Below are 23,014 nucleotides of genomic sequence, written 5' to 3' on the forward strand. Positions count from 1 at the left end.
CAGATTTTGAAAGGAAACGATCTATCAGGTACAACTTTTTAAGCAGATGTTCTCTTAAAAATTTCACACAGCCAATCCCATTTGTGAATTAACTTTTGATAGAAATCTGCACGTGCCATTATTTATCTTTTTAAGCATCTCAGCAGATGTGGAAAGGGCATTTTAAGAAAGGAAAAAAAGCAAATGAATTACTTTGCTTGAATCTTAGCATTTATTTCATTTTTCCTTTATACAAGAGAACATACAGAATATGGTTTTACATATTTGAAATTTTAACTTGTTCTTCAATATGTAAGGCAAAAGATTTGACAAACTTTTTTTTTTAGATATGTGGCAGACTATTGACTAACTGCTTCACAGCCTAGTATGGAAACACCAATCCCCTCGAATGGAAAATCCTACAAAAAGTAGTGTATACAGCCCAATCCATCATGGCCAAGACCTCCCACCACTGGGCACTACACAGAGCACTGTCGCAAGAAAGCAGCATCCATCATCAGGGACCTCCAGCACACACATAATGCTCTCTTCTCACTGCTGTCATCAGGAAGGTGGTACAGGAGCCTCAGGACTCACACCACCAGGTTCAGGAACAGTTATTACCCGTCAACTATCAATCTCTGGAACCAAAGAGTATAACTTCACTTGCCCTATCACTGAAAGTTCCCAAAACTTATGGGTCACTTTCAAGGGCTCTTCAACTCATGTTCAAAATTTATTATTACTACTACTACTTTCTTTTTGTATTTACAGCTTGTTGTGTTTTGCACACTGGTTGAACAAAAACCGGTTGGTGCGATCTTTCATAGATTTGATAGAAGAATGCAGGGCTATGTATGAGCGAAGGGCTAGATTGATCTTAGAGTAGGTTAAAACATCAGCACAACATTATGGGTTGAAGGGTTTGTACTGTGGCGTAATGTTCTATGTTCTAAATCTGACAGGGTAACTGATAGACTCAATCACTGCAATGGTAATTTTAACTTTAAAGAGGGTATTAATGGTCATGGTCAGATACCTGACTTCATCAAGAAAATTATGCTTTACCAAAGTCACTATTGTTGCAAACCCAATGGTTTGCAAACTTTGTAATGAAATGGTACCTTTATTCAACAAAGGTGGTAGGGATAAACCAGATAACTACAGACTGGAGACTCCAATGTTAATGGTAGGGAAAAAGTTCTCAGAGAAAGGATTAGTCTGCTCTTACAGCAGAATTAGTCAGCATAGGGTTCAGCAAAGCCTTTGTGGAAGATTGGTCTATAAAGTAAGAGCCCATTGGATCCAAAGTAATTTAACTAATTAGACAGGAAAATGACTTGTTGATAGGACACTGCAGATGAAGGTTGTTTACGTGGCCAGTGGTGTAATGCAGAGATCAGTACTGGAACTCCTGTTGTTTATTGCATACATTAACAAGTTATGTGAATGTAGAAGGTACATCTGTGAAGTTCAACATGAAATTCTGATTGGTTGCCAAGATGGCCACAGTCATGGCAGATAGAATTTATTCTTGAAAAACATGATGTGATAGGTGTTGCATGGAGTAATTAAACTAGAAAATGCACAACAAATGTCAGATCCTAGTAAGATAAAGACAGAGTTATCTGTACATTCAGGAATCCCCAGCAACGTGGATACATGATTGTGAAAATATAAACAGGCCATTCAGCCAATCATCAATCACCCATTATACAGATCCCATTTTGTTCTTCCTTTGTTTCCCAGGCCCTACCATTTTATATATATGCAATTTACAGTTACCAATTAACATAGTATCATAGTTGTGCTAAGAACCCAGGCAAGTATACTGGGAAAAATTGCAAGCTCCACACAGAGGATATAAACAGTTATGAGGGGAATAAATAAGGCAGATAATGAGAAAGTCTTTGTGCTTACCTGACGGGTCTTTGACCAGAAATCAAATATTTAAAGTAAAAATGTAGAAGATTTAAAGAACTTTTTTCACCTAAAGGGCATTTGAAATCTAGAACTCTTTGCTTGAGGATTGATTAGGCAGAGAGTTTCAACATTTAGTATTTAGATGAGCTCTTGTAACATGGCATGGAAGACTGTGGGGCAAGTGCTGCAAAATGGGATTAGTACAGATGGATACTTCATGGCTGGTAAACACAGTAGAATGAAGAGCCATTTCTATGGTATTGCTCTAAGCTGTGATATACCAACTGCAGAAAAATTATAGTCACTCTAAAGAAGGGGTTCCCAACCTTTATGTCATGGACCCCTGCCATTAACTGAGGGGTCCATGGACCCCAGGTTGGGAACCTCTGCATTAAAGAGACAACTTCTGGTGTTTTCCAATAGAAGATATAAAGTATTGGCAAATATCACTCATCCTGAAGCTTAATGGCACCAATTTATAACAAAAATGCAAACATACCTATTCCAGCCTGACCAACTATCCACGACAGTCGAATAAAAAGCATCACTCCCCATATATTTAACATGCACCGTACCTACAATACAAGACATTAACTAACTACAATTCTTAAAGGTGATAGTCATAGATATGAATCTGAAGAGAAAATTGAAACAGCTGCAATTTTGGTTAATAGAACTTCTTACATGTTAATAATTTTTTTGAAAAAATTCAAACCATGTCCATTAGAATTTGGTTATTTACACCCATCATATTTAAAAATACAAAATGACAAGACTATATTTTCCCTCAGTAGTATTTTTTTTCTTGTTTCTTAACATCCTGAGAAGGCAGATGGAAAAAAAAACTTACATCAGCAACCTGATACTAACATTTGCAAAAAAAAAAATCAGATCCAACCTTCACACGACATACCTCAATGGCAGTGGCGATTCATCCATTTCCTGGACTGCCGCTCTCATGCCCCCAATTTTTTACCAACAGCACAGAGGCAGAATTCTCTTGCTCGTCCTTCACCTTTCACCCTATCAGCCTTCACACACTGAAATGTGATGTCACTAACGGTCACATTTTCCCCTCCCACTCCTTTCTGATTTCTGCAGGCATTCTATGGCTTCCAAGAACACTCACCCCTACTCTCCCACCCCTTTCCTTTTCATGGCATTTTCACCTGCAATCATAGGAGGTACAATATTCATTTCTACACTTCCTCCCTCACACCTTCCAGAGACCCAAAAAAGTACAAGTGAAACAGAGGTTTAGATGCATATCCTCCGATCTCATTTATTGCATTCACTGTGGCCTGTTCTACATCAGCAAGACTAAGCATTAACTAGGTGAACTTTTTTTTTTGAACTCTTCTGCACTTACTGCAATGACCATCCTGACTTTCCACTTGCGTACAATTTATTTGCCCTTCCTAAACCCACAATGGTCCTCAGCCTTCTCCACTGCCATGGTGAAGCTAAACAAGCCAGAACAATAGCTCCTCATTTTCTACTTGGGTAATCTATAACCTAAAGGTACAAATACTGAATTTTTCAACCTCACATAACCCACATGCCTAATCCTTTCTTTTTGCCTCTCCCTCCCACCCAGTTTCAGTCTCCTCCTTGCTGGTTTGATCTGAACACTCTACAGCTTCTGTTTTCCTATCCCTCTCCCCAAAATGGTTCAATCTACCTATCATACCTCCCTCCTTCCTTCCATACCTGTCAGATTCCAGCACTTGCAGCATCTTGTATTTCCACTTATCACCTTCCAGCCTCTGTCTCACATTTCACCCTCCCCTCAACTGGCTCCATCTTTCCCCTGATTCTTTCCTTGTCTGTTTCTACCTATCTCTCACCAACCACTCACTCCACTCCTCCACCTCCACCTCCTAGCTCTATCATTTCCTTCTCAACTCAATATATTAGCCATCTCCCCTCTACACTACAGCCCTGATGCAGGTCTCAACCTGAAATGATGAATTATAATTTGCCTACTCAGATGTTGCTTGACCCAGCAGTTGTTCTTTGCTCCCAATGCAGCTTGAAAAGTTATTCCAGAAGAAAGTAATATTGGACAGGCTAACCAAAATATAATTTTTTTGTACCTGAAAAGCCACTCCTGTAAGCCATTATAGCTTTCAGTATATTGCATTTTGTGTTTATGATCTTGGCTCATTCAGTTTTATCTGAATACATTGGAAAAAATGCATCCTGGAGCCTACACATCTTCTCAAAAAGCCAACACATCACTCATTTCCATTTTTTAAAATTTTACACTTCACAGCCAAATTATAAATTCTACATAACTATCCGCATTTTTCAAAAATGCAAACTCAGCTAAACCTTTCATTGTTATATGTCAATAAAAATAAGCATGCTGTAACTTTGGCTGGAGTTCCTTACCAGCACACCTTTGATCCATCCAAACCTCACTAATTCATTTTCTGGAGGTTTTCTTCCTGCTTCATCACTTAATCCACCATCACCATTGGTAATACCTTCCACTGTACCAGGAACTGACACAATATCCTACAGATTAGAAAAAGTAACAATGATAATAATTAATAAACAGCACTTATGCAGAGCTTGAGATCATGGGATCAGTTACTTGTATAGAGTAGTACCAGATTATTAAAGCAAGTGGAGTTTGTCAGGGCTTTCTGCAGAGATCATTTGAGTTATCAGGCACTTGGCAAGGACCAATAAAAATAATATATGTTTAAGCAGAGCAGCCATTATTAGAGTTGGACAGATTTAGAATGGGAACTGAGGCACTGGGTCAAGAGGCTTCAGTGAAGAGGCTGAGGCTAGGTTAAAGTTTCTGTCAGGATTCATTCTTTTTTTTTTAAATTGGTACCCAACTAGAGTAGAAAGAATGCATCCCAAGTCAATGGTGTGCTACTCATACAAGACATAGGAGATCTGAGATATCTCCTGTCTCTCTGATTGCTACATCTGCAAGAAGTGAATGTGGGTGCAGCTCCTTACAGACTTTTAGGAAACTGAAAGTGGATGACCTATGACTCTTTCAGAGAACGAGGTGGTAATAGAAAGGAGCTACAGGAGGTAATCACAGCTAAGTTGCAGGAGATGAGTAGTGTCAGAAAAGGGAAAGAACAAGCAGATAGTGCAGAGTATGTCTGTGGACATTCCCCTCAACAAGCATACTGCTAGAATGGGGGGGGGGGGGTGACCTTACTGAAACCTATCAAATAGTGTAAGGTCTTGATAGGGTGGATGTGGAGAGTATGTTTCTTAAGGTGGGAGAGTCTAAGACCAGAAGGCTCAGCCTCAGACTAGAGGGATGTCCTTTTAGAATGGAGATGAGGAATTTCTTTAGCCAGAGTGGTGAATCTGTGGAATTCTTTGCCACGGGCAGTTGAAGAGGCTAAATTTTTATGTATATTTAAGGCAGTGGTTGACTGGTTAGGACATGAAGGGATACGGGAAGAAGGCAGGAAATTGGGGCTGAGAGGAAAAATAGATCGGCCATGATAAAATGGCAGAGCAGACTCAATGGACCAAATGGCTTAATTCCGCTCCTATACCTTATGGTCTTATGGATACTGTTGAGAGCAGCAGGATAAACAATCTATTGAGGAAAAGTCACAACATCTAGGTTTTAGGCATAGAGACTGGCTCTGTGACTTAAAGGGGATAGGGGGAAGTAGAGGAGAGCTGTGGTAATAGGGGGTTTAAGAGTTAATGGGACAGTAATTTTTGTGGACATGAAAGATACTCCAGATGGTATGTTGTCTCCTAGGTATCAAGGTCAGGGAGGCCACTGCTCAGGTTCACAACATTCTTAAGGGGGGTTGGTGAGCAGCCAGAAATCATGGTACATATTGATACCAACAAAATAGGTAGGAATAGGGATGAGGCTCTGAAGAGAGAATAAAGGGAGCTACATACAAAGCTGAAGAGCAAGCCCTCAAGGTTAGCAATCTCTGAAATGCTATCTATGCCATCTGACAATGAGGGCAAGACAGAATGATTGGGCAGATGAGTGTGTGGCTGAGGAATTGGTGTGGGCAGCAAGATTTCAGATTTGTTGATCATTGTGATCTCATTAGGGAAGATATGGCGCTCACAAAAGAGACAAGTTACACCTGAAGAGGGGGACCAATATCCTTGCAGGCAGGTTTGCTTTGGGTGGATTTAAATTAGTGTGGCACTGGTATGGGAACCAGAGTGATAGGTCAGTGGATGAAGTAGTTGATGTAAAGGAAGAGAGACTGAAGTGGTGAATAGTGCATCATTGCAGTGTAGATAGGTTGAAATGTGTCAATTTTTATGCAGGTAGTATCAGAAACAAGGGTAATGAACTTAGAGCATAGATCAATACATGGAAATACAATGTTCTGGCCGTGAGAGATTTGGCTATCACAAAGATAGGAATAGCTGCCAGATGTTCTGTGATTTAGACATTTCAAAAGGGACTCGGAGGGAGGTAAAAGAGATGGGGGAGTGGCATGCTAACCAGGGATAGTATAGCAGCTGCAGACAGGGAGGACATGCTGGTGGTATAATCTACTAAGTCAGTGTGGGTAGAAGGAAGCATTCACTCTGTTATGCCCACACCATAGCAACAATGACAAAGGATCAAATCAGAGGGAAGATTTTGAAAAGGTCCAAAAATAGAGGTTGATATCATGAGCAACTTCAATTTCGCTAATATTGACTGGTACTTCCTTAGTGCAAACTATTTAGATGGAATAGAATTAGTTATGTGTATTAAGGAAGGATTCCTGCCATGGTACGTAGAGGAGAGGCTATACTGCAGCTGGTACTAGGCAATGAACCTGGTCAGGTGACAGATCTCTCGGTGGATGAGCATTTTAGAGACTGTGACCACAACGTCCCAACCTTTAACATGGCCTTGGGCAGGGTTAGAAGCAGGCTGTATAGGAAAGCATTTAACTGGGTTAGGGTGTATATGATACATTATGCAGGAACTTTGAGCATAAATTGGGAACAGGTGCACTTAGGGGAATGCACAAAGGAAATGTGGAGGTTGTTTAGGGAGCACTTACATAGTGTTCTGGATAGGCACATCCCAACAAGGCAGGGAAAGGATAGTAGAGTGAAGGAACCATGGTTGACAAGAGATATGAAACATCTAGTTAACAGGAAGAAAGAAACATACTTCAGGTTTAGGAATCAAGGATCAGACAGGGCTTTAGAGAGTTAAGAGTTAGCCGGGAAGATTAAGAAAGGACAGAAGAGCTAGGAGACACGAAAAGGCCTTGACAAGTAGGATTAAGAAAACCCCACGGTGTTCTACACTTGTGAAGAATAGGAGGATGACTATAGTGAGGTAGGACTGATCAGAGATAGAAGAGGAAACATGTCTAATCAGAGGCAGTGAGGGAAGTCCTTAATTAATTCTTTGCTTCAGGATTCATCTTTGAGAGGGACCTTAACAAATGTGAGAACAGAGAGAAAAAAAAACAGGCTGATATGTTGGAACATGTTGATGTGAAAACAAGGATGTGCTGGAACTTTTGACAAACATTAGGTTAGATAAATCCCCATGGCCAATGGGATATACCCCAGGATTCTATGGGAAGCGATTGCTGCATCTTTGGCAATGATCTTTGTGCTGTTACTGGCCACAAAATTGGAGGGTGGGAAATGTTATTCCTTTGTTCAAGAAAGGTAAAAGGAATAATCTTGGGAATTAGACCAATGAATCTTACATCAGTGGTGGGCAAACTATTGGAGAGAATTCTTAGACAGGACTTGAGCATTTGAAGAAGCATAGCCCGATTAGGGATAGTCAGCATGGTTTTGATAGGCAGTTTCTGCCTCATGAACCTGATTGAATTCTTTGAGGAAGGGACAAAACAAATTGATGAAGGTAGAACAGTAGATGTTGTGTATATGGAGTTTATCAAGGCATTTGACAGTTCCACATTTTATTTAGGGACCTTTAGAGGGTGCAAAGAAGATTTACCAGGACACTACCTGGATTAGAGAGCTGGGAGGGAAAGGTTAGATTGGTCTTAGAGTACATTAAAAGGTTAGCACATCATTGTGGGTCAAAGAGCCTGCACTGTGCTATAATATTCTATGTTCACTTATTCAACGGGCAGGTCCAAAGTTCTCAAAAAGCTTCCTTTTAATAAATTCGGAATTACAATACAATGCCATAGTATCATATTAATTCAGTTGATGCAATAGATAAATCCTTCAAATTGTGATATACCATTTACTCTAACTAGAAAGGTTAGAGGAAAAGAATCAGGCAGGAATCAAGCTCCTGTTTGTTAGCCCATGATTCACAAAGGAGGTGGTCTTCAGTCACAGCTAGAGACTCCATTCACATCCCTGGAGAACAAGGCAGAACCAAATATTAATGAAAATATTTGATTCTCATAAAGTTACGATTATACAATAACACTTACTTCACCTCAAATCTTAAATTTGCTGCGGACTCAACTAATCTGCTATATATAATCTATGCTTTTGTCACCTCTAGCCTCATCATCTTCAACAAAACACTGAGCAGCCTTTTCTTCACAGCATGGCTATTTGCATCCTATATGTTTGCTGACTTACAGTGACAACCAGTTAAGAATCAAGCAATTTCTGGCATTACAGTACCGTTGACAAACAGCAACATCTTTCAGACAGCTTACAAAACTACTGGATACTCTTCTAAATATACTTCTGAACGGCCATCAATTGCAGCCTATAATTTCCCTTTCAAGAATGTATTTTTGTACCAACTGAATGATCTGGCGCTTCTACAATCTCCTGGGGCTTTCAGCATGGATGAGATTGTGTCAATTCCTAATGGCAGAACACAAACCCGTGGTTGGCGCCATTACTTCATGCCAATTAACGCGTCAAGCAAGATTAAAATTGTCAAGGATGAGAGCAGAAAATGAACAGATGTTCAGCGCTGCCTGCCTGCATTTGACTGGTATCTCTCGCTACTGCCAGTGGGCAGAAGGTGCAGGAATCTTGGATCTCGTGCCAATGGGTTCAAGAGCAGCTGCTGCCCTGCAACCATTGGGCTTCTGGATGGGCTCGCCTCAGCACCAAACATGCTCTGTAGTTGTGAACTTTTAATTGGGTACTCTGCAGTTAATTTTCCTTCTATTTTTATTTATTTTTTTTACTATATGCATGATTTCATGGGGCACTTAATTGCTGAAATGACACTGCAGCTGTGGCCTGCAGCCATCAGCAGAGCACTGAGTACTCACATTTGGGGACTCTGCAGTTAATGTTGTTGGCTTACTTTTTATGGTTGGCACAATTTGTTCTTTTTGACATTGGGTGCTTGATGGTCTTGTGTGGGGTTTTTCTTTGAATGGGTTCTACTTTGGTTTTTTTTCCTGTTTTGTGGCTGCCTGCAAGAAGATGAATCTTAAGGTTCTATACTGTATTCAAACTTTGATAATAAATGTTTAAAAATGACGTAGGACTTGAGGAACTTATAGGGAGGTTAGACAGGCTAGGACTTTGGAGGGCGGGGTAATCTTTGAGAGGTGTACAAGATCATGGGGGCATGAAAAAGGTGAATACACGCAGTCTTTTCTCTGGTCATAGGGAAATCAAGAACTGGGGGGGGGGACAAGTTTAAGGTATGTGATGCACCATCAATAACTCTCAGAGATGGGAGGCAAAAGATAGGCTTTTATTTGCTGCAAACATGATCACAACATCTTGGAGACTGAAGGAGGAGCAGTGCCTCCAATCGCATTTATACAGGGGTCCGTGGGAGGAGCCACAGGGGCAGTCAGCAGAGCGGCATGTCCAGACAGGTATACACATAGTTTACCACAGTATGAGCAGAAAGATTTTAAAGCAACTTCAAGGCAACTTTTTTTAAAATTCATAAAATGTGATATTTATGTGGAATTAACTGCCAGTGAGTTGTTAAGGCAGGTACAATAACAAGTTTTAAAATACAACTGGACAGGTACATGGATTGAAATGATTTAGGTTTGGTCCAAATGCTGGCAAATGGAACTAGCTTGGATGGGACATCTCAGTCAGAGTAATACAGCATGGAAGCTAGTCTATCTATATAACTAGAGGAGAAACTGGAGAAAAATGGCACAACTTAGTGGGATTGGCCACCTTCCTTTTGTGCCAGTGAACCATGTTCTTATAATTGCATACGACACGAGTCACAGGATCAGGAATAGACTTTTATTCCTGCTCCACTGTGAAAAGATCATAGCTGATCTTTTATCTTAGTTCCACTTTTTTCTAATAACATTAGATCCTTTATTCCCTTTTAATCTGGAAATTCATAATCTGTTTTAGACTGTTATGACGGCTAGTGAATTACAAAGATTCACAACCATTCTGGAGCAGAAAATTTTCCTCACCTCACACATGAATGATTGATCCCTTGTTTAAAATAAACAGTTTAGTTGTGACCTGTGGTTCAAGATGCATCATCCAGAGGAAGTATCATACCTGCAGCAAACCCCATTGGAATATCATATGTTTCAATGAAATCAGTTTGCATAATCTCAAGCACAAGGAAATCTGCAGATGCTGGAAATTCAAGCAACATCCCAGGTACTCACATTTGACTCTGCCTCCAGTTGTTTCTCCCGACGAGCTCCAAGGGCAACACTCTCCGCCATGAGGAGGTACCTGAAGTCCCTATCACAATCCCTTCCACGCCTCTGGCACATTTTCTTCACCGTTTGTAATGGACCTGTCCATTATTTCATCCTTCGTCAGATCTATGCGTGCAATTGCCATTTTCTTTGACTTTGTCACATCCTGCAAGGATCGTAAGATCTTCCATCTACAGACCCCAGAGGCTGCCAACTCCACCACTAGCAGGCATGAACTTCAGATTGCAGCCCCGGCCATTGATCTTGGCGCTACCAACACAGAGCATGTTCAAAACCCGGACTCCAGCACCATCAACGCGGATTCCAAAGGCCATGGACACCTTCAAAGCAATTGTGCAGCCTCCAACTGCGACTCCAGCCTTGAACTCCAGGCCAGGTCTTCACGTGCTGCAATTGTGACTCCCGTCTCCCGTTCCCCCACCACCACTCTGCAATCTCCTCTCCCTCAGATCCCATTGTCAGCTCCTGGGCCCTCAGAGGCCCCGTCTTCCTCCCACCCCAACCCTCCCCACTGACATTACCAGCCTCCCTCCCCCCTCTGATCCCAGCTCTCATCCATGCCAGGTCTTTACTATCGCCTCCGACCTTCAACTCTGAGGCAGAGCGCTCCGTCCTCAGTAAGGGCTTTACCTTTGTAACCCCTTCGCTCACACCTCAGCGAGTTCTGTGTACGCCATGAAGCTGAACTCTGTCAGCTCTGTCATCGAGCCTGCTTCTTTGGCAAGGACTCTCCCACCCCAACTGATGACCCCTTCTCCCATCTTCAACCCTCCTCCTCTTCATGGACACCCCACTCTGGTCTTCTGCCTGCTATGGATCTCTTTATTGCTAACTGCCAACTGGACATCAACTGTCTCAACGTCACCTCACCTTGTTCCAATCCCAACCTTACTCCTTCTGAATGCTCTGCTCTCCATTCCCTCAGCACAAATCCCAAACTTACTATAAAACCCGCTGATAAGGGAGGTGCTGTTGTAGTCTGGTGTACTGACCTCTACCTTGCCGAGGCACAGCGACAACTTGCTGATACCTCCTCTTATTTACCCCTCAATCATGACCCCACTAAGGAGGACAAGGCCACTGTCTCCTTATCAGCTCCAGGGATCTCCCATCTACTGTCACCAACCTGTTCCTACACCCTGCACTTCCTGTTTCTAGCTCCTACCCAAGATCCAACTTTCATCCTGCCCTCAAGTTTACCTGGTCCATTTCAGACAACTCCCTCCCCTTTCTATCTCCATCCCTGGAGACAGCTTATCTACTGATATCTACTATAAGCCTACAGACTCTCATAGCTATCTGGACTATTCCTCTTCCCACCCTGTCTCTTGCACAAATGCCACCCCCTTCTCACAATTCCTCCATCTCTGCCGCATCTGTTCTCAGGATGAAGCTTTTCATTCCAGGACGAAAGAGATATCTTCCTTTTTTTTAAAAAAGGGCTTCCCTTCCTCCACCATCAACTCTGCTCTTAAACACATCTCTCCCATTTCACGCACATCTGCTCTCACCCCATCCTCCCGCTACCTCACTCAGGATTGGGTTCCCCTTGTCCTCACCTACCACCTTCCAGGTCCAACATATAATTCTCCATAACTTCTGCCACCTCCAATGGGATCCCACTACCAAGCACATCTTTCCCTCCTCCCCTTCTGCTTTCCACAGGGATTGCTCCCTATGTGACTCCCTTGTCCATTCATCCTCCCCATCCTTTCCCACTGATCTCCCCCCCCCCCCCACCCAGCACTTATCCGTGTAAGCGGTCTAAGTGCTACACCTGCCCTTACACTTCCTCCTTCACCACCATTCAGGGCCCCAGACAGTTCTTCCAGGTGAGGCAACACTTCACCTGTGAGTCGGCTGGTGTGATCTACTGCGTCCGGTGCTCCTGGTGCAGCCTTCTATATATTGGTGAGAGCCGACGCAGACTGGGAGACCATTTCGCTGAACACCTATGCTCTGTCCGCCAGAGAAAGCAGGATCTCCCAGTGGCCACAAATTTTAATTCCACATCCCATTCCCATTCTGATGTCTATCCATGGCCTTCTCTACTGTCAAGATGAAGCCACACTCAGGTTGGAGGAACAACACCTGATATTCCATCTGGGTAGCCTCCAACCTGATGGCATGAACATTGATTTCTCCAATTTCTGTTAATGCCCCTCCTCCCCTTCTTACCCATCCCTGATTTATTCTATCCCCCCTCTTTTTCTCTCTCTGCCCCTCTCACAATCACTCCTTGCCTGTTCTCCATCTCCCTCTGGTGCTCCCCTCTTGCTTTCTGTTTCCCTAGGCCTCCCATCCCATGATCCTTTCCCTTCTCCAGCTGTGTATCCCTTTTGCCAATCACCTTTTCAGCTCTTGGCTTTATCCTTCTCCCTGCTGTCTTCTCCTATTATTTTGGATTTCCCCTTCCCCCTCCCACTTTCAATCTCTTACTAGCTTTTCTTTCAATTAGTCCTGACGAAGGGTCTTGGCCCGAAACATCGACTGTACTTCTTCCTATAGATGCTGTCTGGCCTGCTGGGTTCTACCAGCATTTTTTGTGTTGCAAAATCTCAAGTATAGCCCAGCCTGCTGATCTTCTCCTCAGATAATACACCCACTATCACGTGAACAACCCTGGTGAACCTTCTCTATGTTCCCACACCGCATGAACATTCAACCTTGGGCTGAGAGAGATCAGACTTGTAAAGAATATTTCTCACGAGTTCTCATCCTTTTGCAATAAAAGCCAAATCAGCATCTGTCATCCTAATTGCTTGCTATACCCTTCATGTTAACTTTTTGCTATTCCTGCACAGGTCGTCAGAACACCAATACTATTAAAAATTCAGTTTTGCTTATCAAAGCAAGGTTCTCACATCAGAATCAAATTTAATATCACCAGCACATGTTGTGAAACTTGATATTTCTCCACATTACAGTTCTATCTGCCATGCTTTTGCCCACTCAATTAAGCCATCTTGTGGCGACCCATTTCCTGGCACATCCGAACCGGCTCACAATTAGATAGCCTACGGGGGTTTGCGAGCACAGAGCTTTGGAGCCTCTGCGCCACGGGGGGCAGGTCGAGAGAGGCTTAAAAGTGAGGCTGAGGATTTTGAATAAAGTTTTTCCTTCGACTGCAGTTACCGACTCCGTGTCGTAATTTTAGCGCTGCGTGTAGCACACCGCTACAATTGGTGACCCCGACGGCCCAAACGATTTTTGGACCAGAAATGACCGACGCCGCCTCTGTTCCTGCGGTTTCGTTGAAACTGCCGGGTTTCTGGACACAGTGCCCGAACCTATGGTTCCAGCAAGCCGAAGCCCAATTCCACGTTCGCCAGATCACCTCAGAAGACACCCGCTACTACTACGTGGTGAGCTCCCTCGACCAGGACACAGCGGCCCAGGTCGCAGAGTTCGTACAGTCGCCCCCGGCAGACGGCAAGTACACGGAATTCAAAGCCCTGCTCCTCAGGACTTTCGGACTCTCACGGCGCGAGCGGGCTGCCCGTTTACTGCACCTGGAAGGCTTGGGCGACAGACCTCCATCGGCTTTAATGAATGAGATGTTTGAGCAGGCATGTTTGCCTCATGTTTGAGCAGGCATTCCTGGAGCAGCTGCCCGAGGACATACGCCTGCTGCTGTCCGACACGGATTTCAGTGACCCCCCAGAAGGTGGCAGCCCGGGCGGACTTGCTGTGGAACGCCAAAAAGGTGAGCGGGGCGTCCATCGCACAGATCTCCCAGCCACGCTCCCGGCAGCAAACCAGTCCAGGCCCGGCCACAGAGCCCGCCAACCCCCGGCCCAATGAACTCTGGTGCTTCTACCACCAGCGGTGGGGCGCGGAAGCCCGCCGTTGTCGCCCGCCCTGCAAGTTCCCGGGAAACGCCAGGGCCAGCCGCCACTGATGGCTACGGCGGCTGGCCATCGGGATAGCCTCCTGTATGTATGGGATAGAAGGTCGGGACGCCGGTTTTTGGTCGATACTGGGGCTGAGATTAGCATTTTACCTCCGACGAGTTACGACACCCGCAGCAGGGCACCGGGTCCCCCCCTGAGGGCCATGAATGGCAGCACAGTAAGGACCTATGGCACCCGTCAGGTGCAGCTACAGTTCGGCTCCAGCCAGTTCACGTGGGACTTCACACTGGCCGCCGTAGCCCAACCGCTTCTGGGTGCGGATTTTTTGCGGGCTTACAGCCTACTGGTTGACCTGCCCAGGAAGAGACTGGTACACGCCGAGACCTTTCAGACGTTCTCCCTGGGTGCAGCCCAGTTGCCAGCCCCTCACCTCGGCTCCATCACGCTGTCCGACAACGACTTCGCCAGGGTCCTGGCGGATTTCCCATCGGTTCTGGCACCGCAGTTCACAGCGGCCATGCCCAGGCACGGCATAAAGCACCACATCCCGACCCAGGGACCACCCCTCCATGCCCGCGCTCGGCGGCTTCCCCCGGACAAGCTCCGACTGGCGAAGGAGGAGTTCCAGAGGATGGAGGAATTGGGGATCATCCGGCGGTCCAACAGCCCATGGGCCTCCCCCCTGCACATGGTGCCCAAAGCGACGGGAGGCTGGAGACCGTGCGGCGACTACCGCAGGCTAACGAGGCTACCACACCGGACCGCTACCCTGTGCCGCACATTCAGGACTTTGCAGCAAACCTGCACGGCACACGGATCTTCTCCAAGGTAGACCTCGTCCGAGGGTACCATCAAATCCCAATGCATCCTGACGACGTCCCCAAAATGGCTCTCATCACCCCGTTTGGCCTCTTCGAGTTCCTCCGCATGCCGTTCGGCCTGAAGAATGCCGCACAGATGTTCCAGCGGTTAATGGACGCGGTGGGACGGGACCTGGACTTCGCGTTCATCTATTTGGATGACATCCTCATAGCCAGCAGCAGTCGTCAGGAGCATCTGTCCCACCTCTGTCAACTCTGCGCCCGACTGAGTGAGTACGGTCTTACAATCAACCCCACCAAATGCCAGTTCGGACTCGATACCATTGACTTCCTGGGCCACAGGATTACTAAAGACGGGGCGACCCCTCTGCCCGCTAAGGTAGATGCGGTCCGCCACTTTCCCCGACCCACCACGATCAAAGGCCTTCAGGAATTCGTAGGTATGGTCAATTTCTACCGCCGCTTCCTCCCTTCCGCTGCTCGGATCATGCGCCCCCTGTTCGCCCTGATGTCAGGTCCAAGCAAGGACATTACCTGGGACGAGGAGTCCGCCGCCGCTTTCGTTCAAACGAAGGAAGCTTTGGCGAACGCCGCGATGCTAGTACATCCCAGAATGGACGCCCCTACCGCCCTCACAGTGGACGCATCTAACACGGCAGTCGGTGGGGTGCTGGAGCAACTCATCGCAGGTCGCTGGCAACCCCTGGCGTTTTTCAGCAAACACCTGCGGCCACCTGAACTCAAGTACAGTGCTTTCGACCGGGAACTGTTGGCGCTCTACCTGGCAATCCGGCATTTCAGGTACTTCCTAGAAGGTCGGCCCTTCACCGCGTTCACGGACCACAAACCGCTTACCTTTGCGTTTACGAAAGCGTCCGACCCCTGGTCGTCCCGCCAGCAACGCCACCTGTCCTACATCTCTGAATACACGACAGATGTCCGGCACGTCTCGGGTAAGGACAATGTCGTGGCGGATGCGCTCTCTCGCCCTACCGTTCATGCCCTTTCCCAAAGGGTAGACTTTGAGGCACTGGCAGAGGCGCAGCAGGCGGATGAGGAGATTCCGAGTTACAGAACCGCAGTATCCGGTTTGCAGCTCCAGGACCTCCCCGTGGGCCCGGGTGAGAGGACCCTACTCTGTGACGTCGCCACCGGCCAGCCCCGTCCCGTCGTCCCGACAGCCTGGCGGCGCCATGTTTTTGACTCCATTCATAACTTGACGCATCCCTCCATCCGGACAACTGTCCGGCTGGTTTCCAGCAGGTTCGTTTGGCACGGACTCCGCAAACAGGTCAGTGAATGGGCCAAAACGTGCATGCACTGCCAGACGGCCAAGGTGCAGCAGCACACCAAAGCCCTACCGCAGCAGTTCCATCCCGCCCACCGGCGTTTCGACCACATTCTTGTGGATATCGTGGGCCCCCTGCCAGTGTCGTGCGGAGCGCGGCACCTCCTGACTATCGTGGACCGGTTCACGAGATGGCCAGAGGCGGTCCCGCTCACCGACACCACCTCCGAATCTTGCGCCCGAGCCCTGATCGCCACCTGGATATCTCGCTTTGGTGTACCGGCCCACATTACCTCCGACTGAGGCGCCCAGTTCACCTCCAGCCTGTGGTCAGCTATGGCCAGCCTTTTGGGGACTCAGCTGCACCACACCACTGCCTACCACCCACAGTCGAACGGGCTAGTGGAGCGTTTCCACCGTCACCTGAAGACGGCCCTCATGGCCCGCCTGCGACGAGCCAACTGGGCTGACGAGCTTCCCTGGGTCCTACTCGGCATCCGCACAGCGCCCAAGGACGACCTGCATGCCTCGTCGGCCGAGTTGGTATACGGCGCGCCCCTGGTCGTCCCCGGGGAGTTCCTACCAGCCCCACGGGGGCAAGAGGAAGATCCCGCAGCAGTCCTGGGCAGACTACATGAGAAGCTCGGTAACCTGGCCCCCATACCCACTTCACAGCACGGGCGGCACCCGACCTGCATACCCAAAGACCTACAGAACAGTAAGTTTGTGTTTGTACGAAGGGGTGGGCATCGGCCACCGCTGCAGCGGCCATACGAGGGGCCGTTTATGGTGCTCCAGAACAACGGGTCCACGTTCGTGCTGGACGTTGGGGGGAAAGAGGAGGTTTTCACGGTGGACCGCCTCAAACCGGCCCATGTGGACCTGGCACAACCGGCCGAGTTTCCGGCACCTCGGCGCAGAGGCCGACCTCCCAAGCAGGTTCTGGCCCAGACTGTGGACATTGGGGGGTGTATCGCCGGTTCTGGGGGGGGGGTTATGTGGCGACCCATTTCCTGGCACATCCGAACCGGCTCACAATTAGATAGCCTACGGGGTCTACTTGGTCTACTTTTCCTGTCCCTATCAATGCCTGGCTCCTCTTTTGCTGAGTGCTGAAATTTTTCTTCTTCTCACCTCACGGCTTTTCTTAGTAATATCATAAGATTTTCTCTTCGATCTGCTATACTTTACTACATTTCCTGTTGGTGTCTTGTTGAAAAAAGATGACTTGTAAACAATTAATTCTTTAAATGCTAGCAATTGCTGACATACACTTATGTTGTAATGGTTTCCTAATCTATCATAGACAATTCAGCTCTCCTGCTTTCAGATTTTAGAACCTGGTTTCAGAAATGTACTAAATTACCTTCAATATTTATACAAACTATTTCAGCTTATGATCACAGGCATTAATTAAATGCTATCTGTGTTGACCTAGCCCTTAACACTGATAGGTTCCTCTAAATATTTCTTGAATAGTCAGAAATAATAAAATCCAACCAAATTCTTCAATAAGAGAGGGTGAATTTTGCAGAAAAAAAATGCAGAATTCACCTCACAGTTTTGGACAGCAATGCACAAAATGATGTTGAGAAATAAACCTGTGTAACATTAGGAACACACACAAAATGCTGGTGGAACACACTAGGCCAAGCAGCATCTATAGGAAGAAGCAGTCGACTTTTCGGGCCAAGACCCTTCATCAGGACTACCTATAGAAAAGATTATCTTTTTTTACACCGCAAGGTTATCAGGATTGATAAAAATGAACATGGTCTTTAAACAAAGAGGCAACAAGATAATAAATCAATTTCTTAACTAACCAATAAAGCACCACTGGATTGATCTAATATCAGTTTCTTAAGACAATGTTAGATTTTAAGCTGTTAATAAATGTCACATCCAAATAAAGCACCACTAATTCTTGTCACCTCCAGTGCCCACTGCCACAGGCAACTACAGGACTACCCAGCCACATTGGGAGGCAATATGGTGTATCTTACCAGCAGCCACTCCAGATTACCTCCTCTGGCAAATGTGGGCAAGCATGAACTGATCACCTACCACTGATGGGAGATAAACCAGATCATCCATCAGACCAGATACATGTACCATAGCTAGTTTCCTCTATATTGTTCCACATCATACAGCAATTCCAACATATTTTGTTTTATCCACCTTCTGTCCTCTACACGAGGACAATATGTTCAAAGTGGCAGATTACTCTGATATCACTCTTTAATACTGCTACCGTGATACGCTGCAGGAAGGACAACATCTGAGAGTTCATGTACCACCTCAAGGTACTATGGTCCAAAACTAGTCAGATTTAGACGCATATTCATTTATCATGTACATTAAGATATAAAGTGAAATGCGGCATTTGATAACCGACTCAACCTAAAGATGTGATGGGACAGCCTGCAAGTGACATTATACAATCCAATGCCAACACACAGCATGCCAACAATGCTTGACAGAACCACACAGAGGACAGAACACAACAACGTGTCAAGTGCACTGCCATTTAATCCATTTCCATATTATACAGCAATTCTATTAAAAGAAACAAAATCAAAGACCTGAAGCAATGGAGTCCCAAATAGCTTTACCCAATAATATCTTCAAGCTGGGTAGGAACCAATCCCCAATTCTTATCTTTCTATTGTTAACCACAGAATTGTCTAAACATTACTTCTTCTATTTCTAGATTGTTGCTGCCAAACAATTCATTTACTACAAAGAAGAATTTTTATACTATTTTTAGCTCTAGATTTGTCTATTCCATCTCAGTCCTACATCCACTCTTAGTAAACTGGAGGTCATCTGAAATTCACTGCTGCTACCCGAACGTGCATCATCCCACCTACCCTAAGCTTTATTTATTTAGAGATACAGCATGGAATAGGACCTTCTGAGCCTTCAAGCAGTGCCACACAGCAATCCCTCAATTTAATCCTAGCCTAAACAGGGGACACTTTACAGTGACCAATTAACTTATCAAACAGGACTGAAGGGAAACTGGAGAACCCAGAGTAAACCTGCGTCGTCACAGACAGAACATACAAATACCTCATAGGCAGCAGCAGGAAATGAATCCAGGTCACTGGTACTGTAAAGCAGTGTGCTAACCACTATGCTACCTTGCTGACCTCCAATAAGTCCTTGACAGCATTTAAAAATTCTCATTCTGGTTTTCAAATCCCTCCATGGCCTTTTAAGCTCTCCACCTCAAATCTTGAAACACAAGATTCTGAGATGACTTGACAAGGTAGATGTTGAGAAGATATTTCTCCTCATTAACAATCTTAAATATCAGCACACCAATTCCAAAGGGATAGGTCACAGAAGAGAGAGCTCCCCTGGAAGGATCAATAACCTTGGGAATTTCCTGCCATCTGGAACAGTCAAGGTCAAGACTTTAATGCATTCTAGTCCAAAATAAGACCCCTGTTTTTAACTATTGCAGTGTCATGGCCAAGGTTTCGCAAAATGGCAGAGTAGACCTTGAGTGATCATATGGCCCAATTACAAACAGGAGAAAATCTGCAGCTGCTGGAAATCCAAGCAAAACACACAAAATGCTGGAGGAACTCAGCAGTCCAGGCAGCATCCATAGAAAAGAGTACAGTCAACATTTGGGGTGGAGGCTCTTCATCAGGTTCTGTTCCATGGCATAATTTCCTCCTTTTTTTACAGCAGGAGCCTCAGTTTGACATCTCACGAAATACTGGTGGAGTTCAGCAAGACTCCCGATGAAAGGTCTCGGCCCGAAACGTTAACCCTATTCTTTTTCATAGATGCTGCCTGACTTGCTAAGTTCCTCTAGCATTTCGTGTTACTCAACCAAAGGAAGACAACTTGTGGCACTTTTTAAAAACTTCCTATACTGTCAGAAATGTCAGTCCGGATTTTGTGAACGCAATCACCTCAATGCTGAGATTTGCTCCCAAATGGACTGGTTAAACCTTAAATCTTAAAGGCAGTCACTAGATCAAAACCGAGTTTATTAACACTGTCTTATACGACGTGAAATTTGTTGTTTGCCGTAATATTATAAACTACAAGGTAAATAGAGTAAACTAAAAGCGTTTAAGGTAGGATTATTGAGAAATCAGATGAAACAGGGCAGAGGGCAAACAGGAAAAGTAGTACCAGCACAGCCAGTAAACTCGCTCTCACCGTCTTCAGGTCTTCATGGAGATCGGCCAGGGTTGGCCTGTTGACTTTGACGCCGCTGAAGCTACCGGTATTGCGGTAGTAGTCGATGCGGGGCACCTTGTCCACTGTATTGTGCCCGAATGTCTTCAGGTGGGAATTGGTGATAGTGTCGTAAGTCTGTAAGAGGGTATCGGGGCGGAGAGGGTCGCAGGTCGGGAAGCCGCTCCCCGGGCCCCGATATTCGAACGGGTGGAGGCGGCTCAGCCCTTCCTCGCTCTCGAAGGAAGGCGCCGCGTACTCGGGCGGCTCGTCGTCCTGCGAGAGCCCGGACGCGGGCCGCTCATCCACCAGTTTCACATGGAAGCGACTGCACGCAATGCCGTCCGGGTCCTCGACGCCCGAGAAGTTCGGGTTGTAGTCCCGCTGCATCGCGACGCCCCGAGCTGACCGCGGGAAGGCAGAACGACACTCAAGCGCCTCGGTACCACCCTCCCTCTTCGTCGTCAGTAATCCCCTCGGCTCTGCTGTCCCTCTCTCCACCTCCGCCCTTCCCTCACTTTCACAGCGCCAGCAGCTTTCCCGCTTCTTTTATAGCGCCGGCGCCGCGCTTGCGCATGCGCGTGGCGGGGGCGGGCCCCGGGGCGCGGTTGGCACGTGAGTGCCAACGTGAACGCAAAACAAACTTTAATTGATGCATATGTAAGCATATAGCACAAATGCTTAATTGTAGCTGTAAAACTAGCCATTAGTAACATAAATCTTTAATTACCATGATTTTTTTTTTACAGAAAGCACATCAGTAGCGACTCTTTGGACAAACTTTTGTTCCTCAGCCCAGCACTTTCTTTATCCTTTCAAATATATTTATAAAGAAAGTTATTATTAATAAAAGCCGTTATTTTTTCGCACCACCCTTTAATGAAAGGTGCGAAGCATTACTATTCAATTAGTCCCAAAGTACTCACAAGTTATGTACACAAAGCAAACAAAATGCAAAGGTGGTAATATTTTACTGGACTCATATCGATTAACGTGAAGCGAGAATGCACTGTCTGGACAGCGGAGCGTTTCCGGAGCCCCTGTTTTCAATCTTGTTTTCCAGCATTCGCAATAATTTATTATTTTGGAATAAAAATTGACTGTGTTCAAAATCGCGAGAAGGTATCAAACAAAAAGGTTGCCTTGTCCTATCCTTCTGCTCATGCCATGTATTACGTGGTTTATTTTACTCTTGTGTAAATTTGATCAATAAGTAACTACTTGGATAAATTAATGTATTTTATTGGCATTGCAATTTCCATTATTTTGTCAACTAAGAAAATACCGTTTTTGGTCATTTCTATATAATTTGATGAAAATCCCTTAAAAGAACACAGCATTTCTATTTAAGGTAATGGTAATAGGAGCGATCTTAGTGATCGGTCTTATTTAGGGAGTTCGGACACGCATTGGTTCGATTGGACTACTCGTTTCTATAAACTCTTAGGAATAGCTGGAATGTGAAAACCTGAAATGAGCAACCTGACAGGAAAATAAAGTTTACATTTCTTATCATTCCGGGGATGAAGACTGACTTTTGTGCACTGAATATCGATGACATCTTAAACTGTTTCTTACAGGTAAGTAATTCGGCAACCTACAATGAGTATGAAACAAACAGCTAAATCACAGCAACTGAAATGAACATCTTACAAACAGAGCAAATGTCAGCATTTAAAACAAAGCAAAAAGTGCTAGGAGAACTGAGCAGATCAGGCAGCATCTGTATACAGAGAGTTAACGTTTCTGGTCGACGTTAACTCCGATTCTCTCTTCACAGGCGTCGCCAGACCTACTGAGCATTTCCAGCACATTTGTTTTTTTTTGTGTTACATTTTACAGGATTTTCTAATAAGATTCAGTTTGAAACCTCGTGCTATTAATTCAGGACGTAAATTTTAAATGAAGTGTAATTCCCAGAGCACAACCAACAATTAAAAAGTTAAAGAACTGCAAGTTATTAAATTCGAACTCGATGACAACGCCGTACCAAATACAACAAAACCTGCAGAAATCACTGGGGGCGGATAGTGATCAGTGGAAACTCATTTCTGTATATCAATGCCCGTTTCTGAATACCTGACAGTGGAAATTATACTAACTAGTTCTTATACACAGCGACATGAAAACTGATACGGTACAATGCGTTGTTTATCGCCCATAAGGTTTTTATTTCTTCTGGAATAAATTGAATCCAGAGGGCGGTCATCTCCCACAGATTCTGAATATTTTAAAATTATAAACTAGGCAGTCAAAAACACAACAAAGCTCCTTCGAGGGGAGGAAGGAAAGAATGAAGCTGAGACAGAGAAACAGTATTTCGTAAGCAACACACATAAAACGCTGGAG

At 45.4% G+C, this 23,014-nt stretch overlaps 1 protein-coding gene across 3 annotated transcripts in view; it reads right to left on the bottom strand.

Annotated features, from left to right (window-relative positions):
- The window catches only part of slc12a1 (solute carrier family 12 member 1), a 157,041-nt gene extending 135,845 nt beyond the window's left edge, over window positions 1-21,196 (bottom strand). For 2 of the 3 annotated variants that reach the window (XM_059946047.1, XM_059946045.1), the window contains exons 1-3: window positions 20,648-21,196; window positions 4,297-4,422; window positions 2,402-2,477 (exon numbers count right to left, since the gene is read on the bottom strand). In XM_059946047.1, the coding sequence (XP_059802030.1) occupies window positions 2,402-2,477; window positions 4,297-4,422; window positions 20,648-21,055 (610 nt within the window). In that variant the 5' untranslated portion in view covers window positions 21,056-21,196. The remainder of the gene's footprint in view (window positions 1-2,401; window positions 2,478-4,296; window positions 4,423-20,647) is intronic. The other variant, XM_059946046.1, reaches the window with a different exon arrangement.
- Between the last annotated feature and the right edge of the window lie 1,818 nt (window positions 21,197-23,014).

This window comes from Hypanus sabinus, chromosome 21 (assembly GCF_030144855.1).
Source record: "Hypanus sabinus isolate sHypSab1 chromosome 21, sHypSab1.hap1, whole genome shotgun sequence".
Lineage (NCBI taxonomy): Eukaryota > Metazoa > Chordata > Chondrichthyes > Myliobatiformes > Dasyatidae > Hypanus > Hypanus sabinus.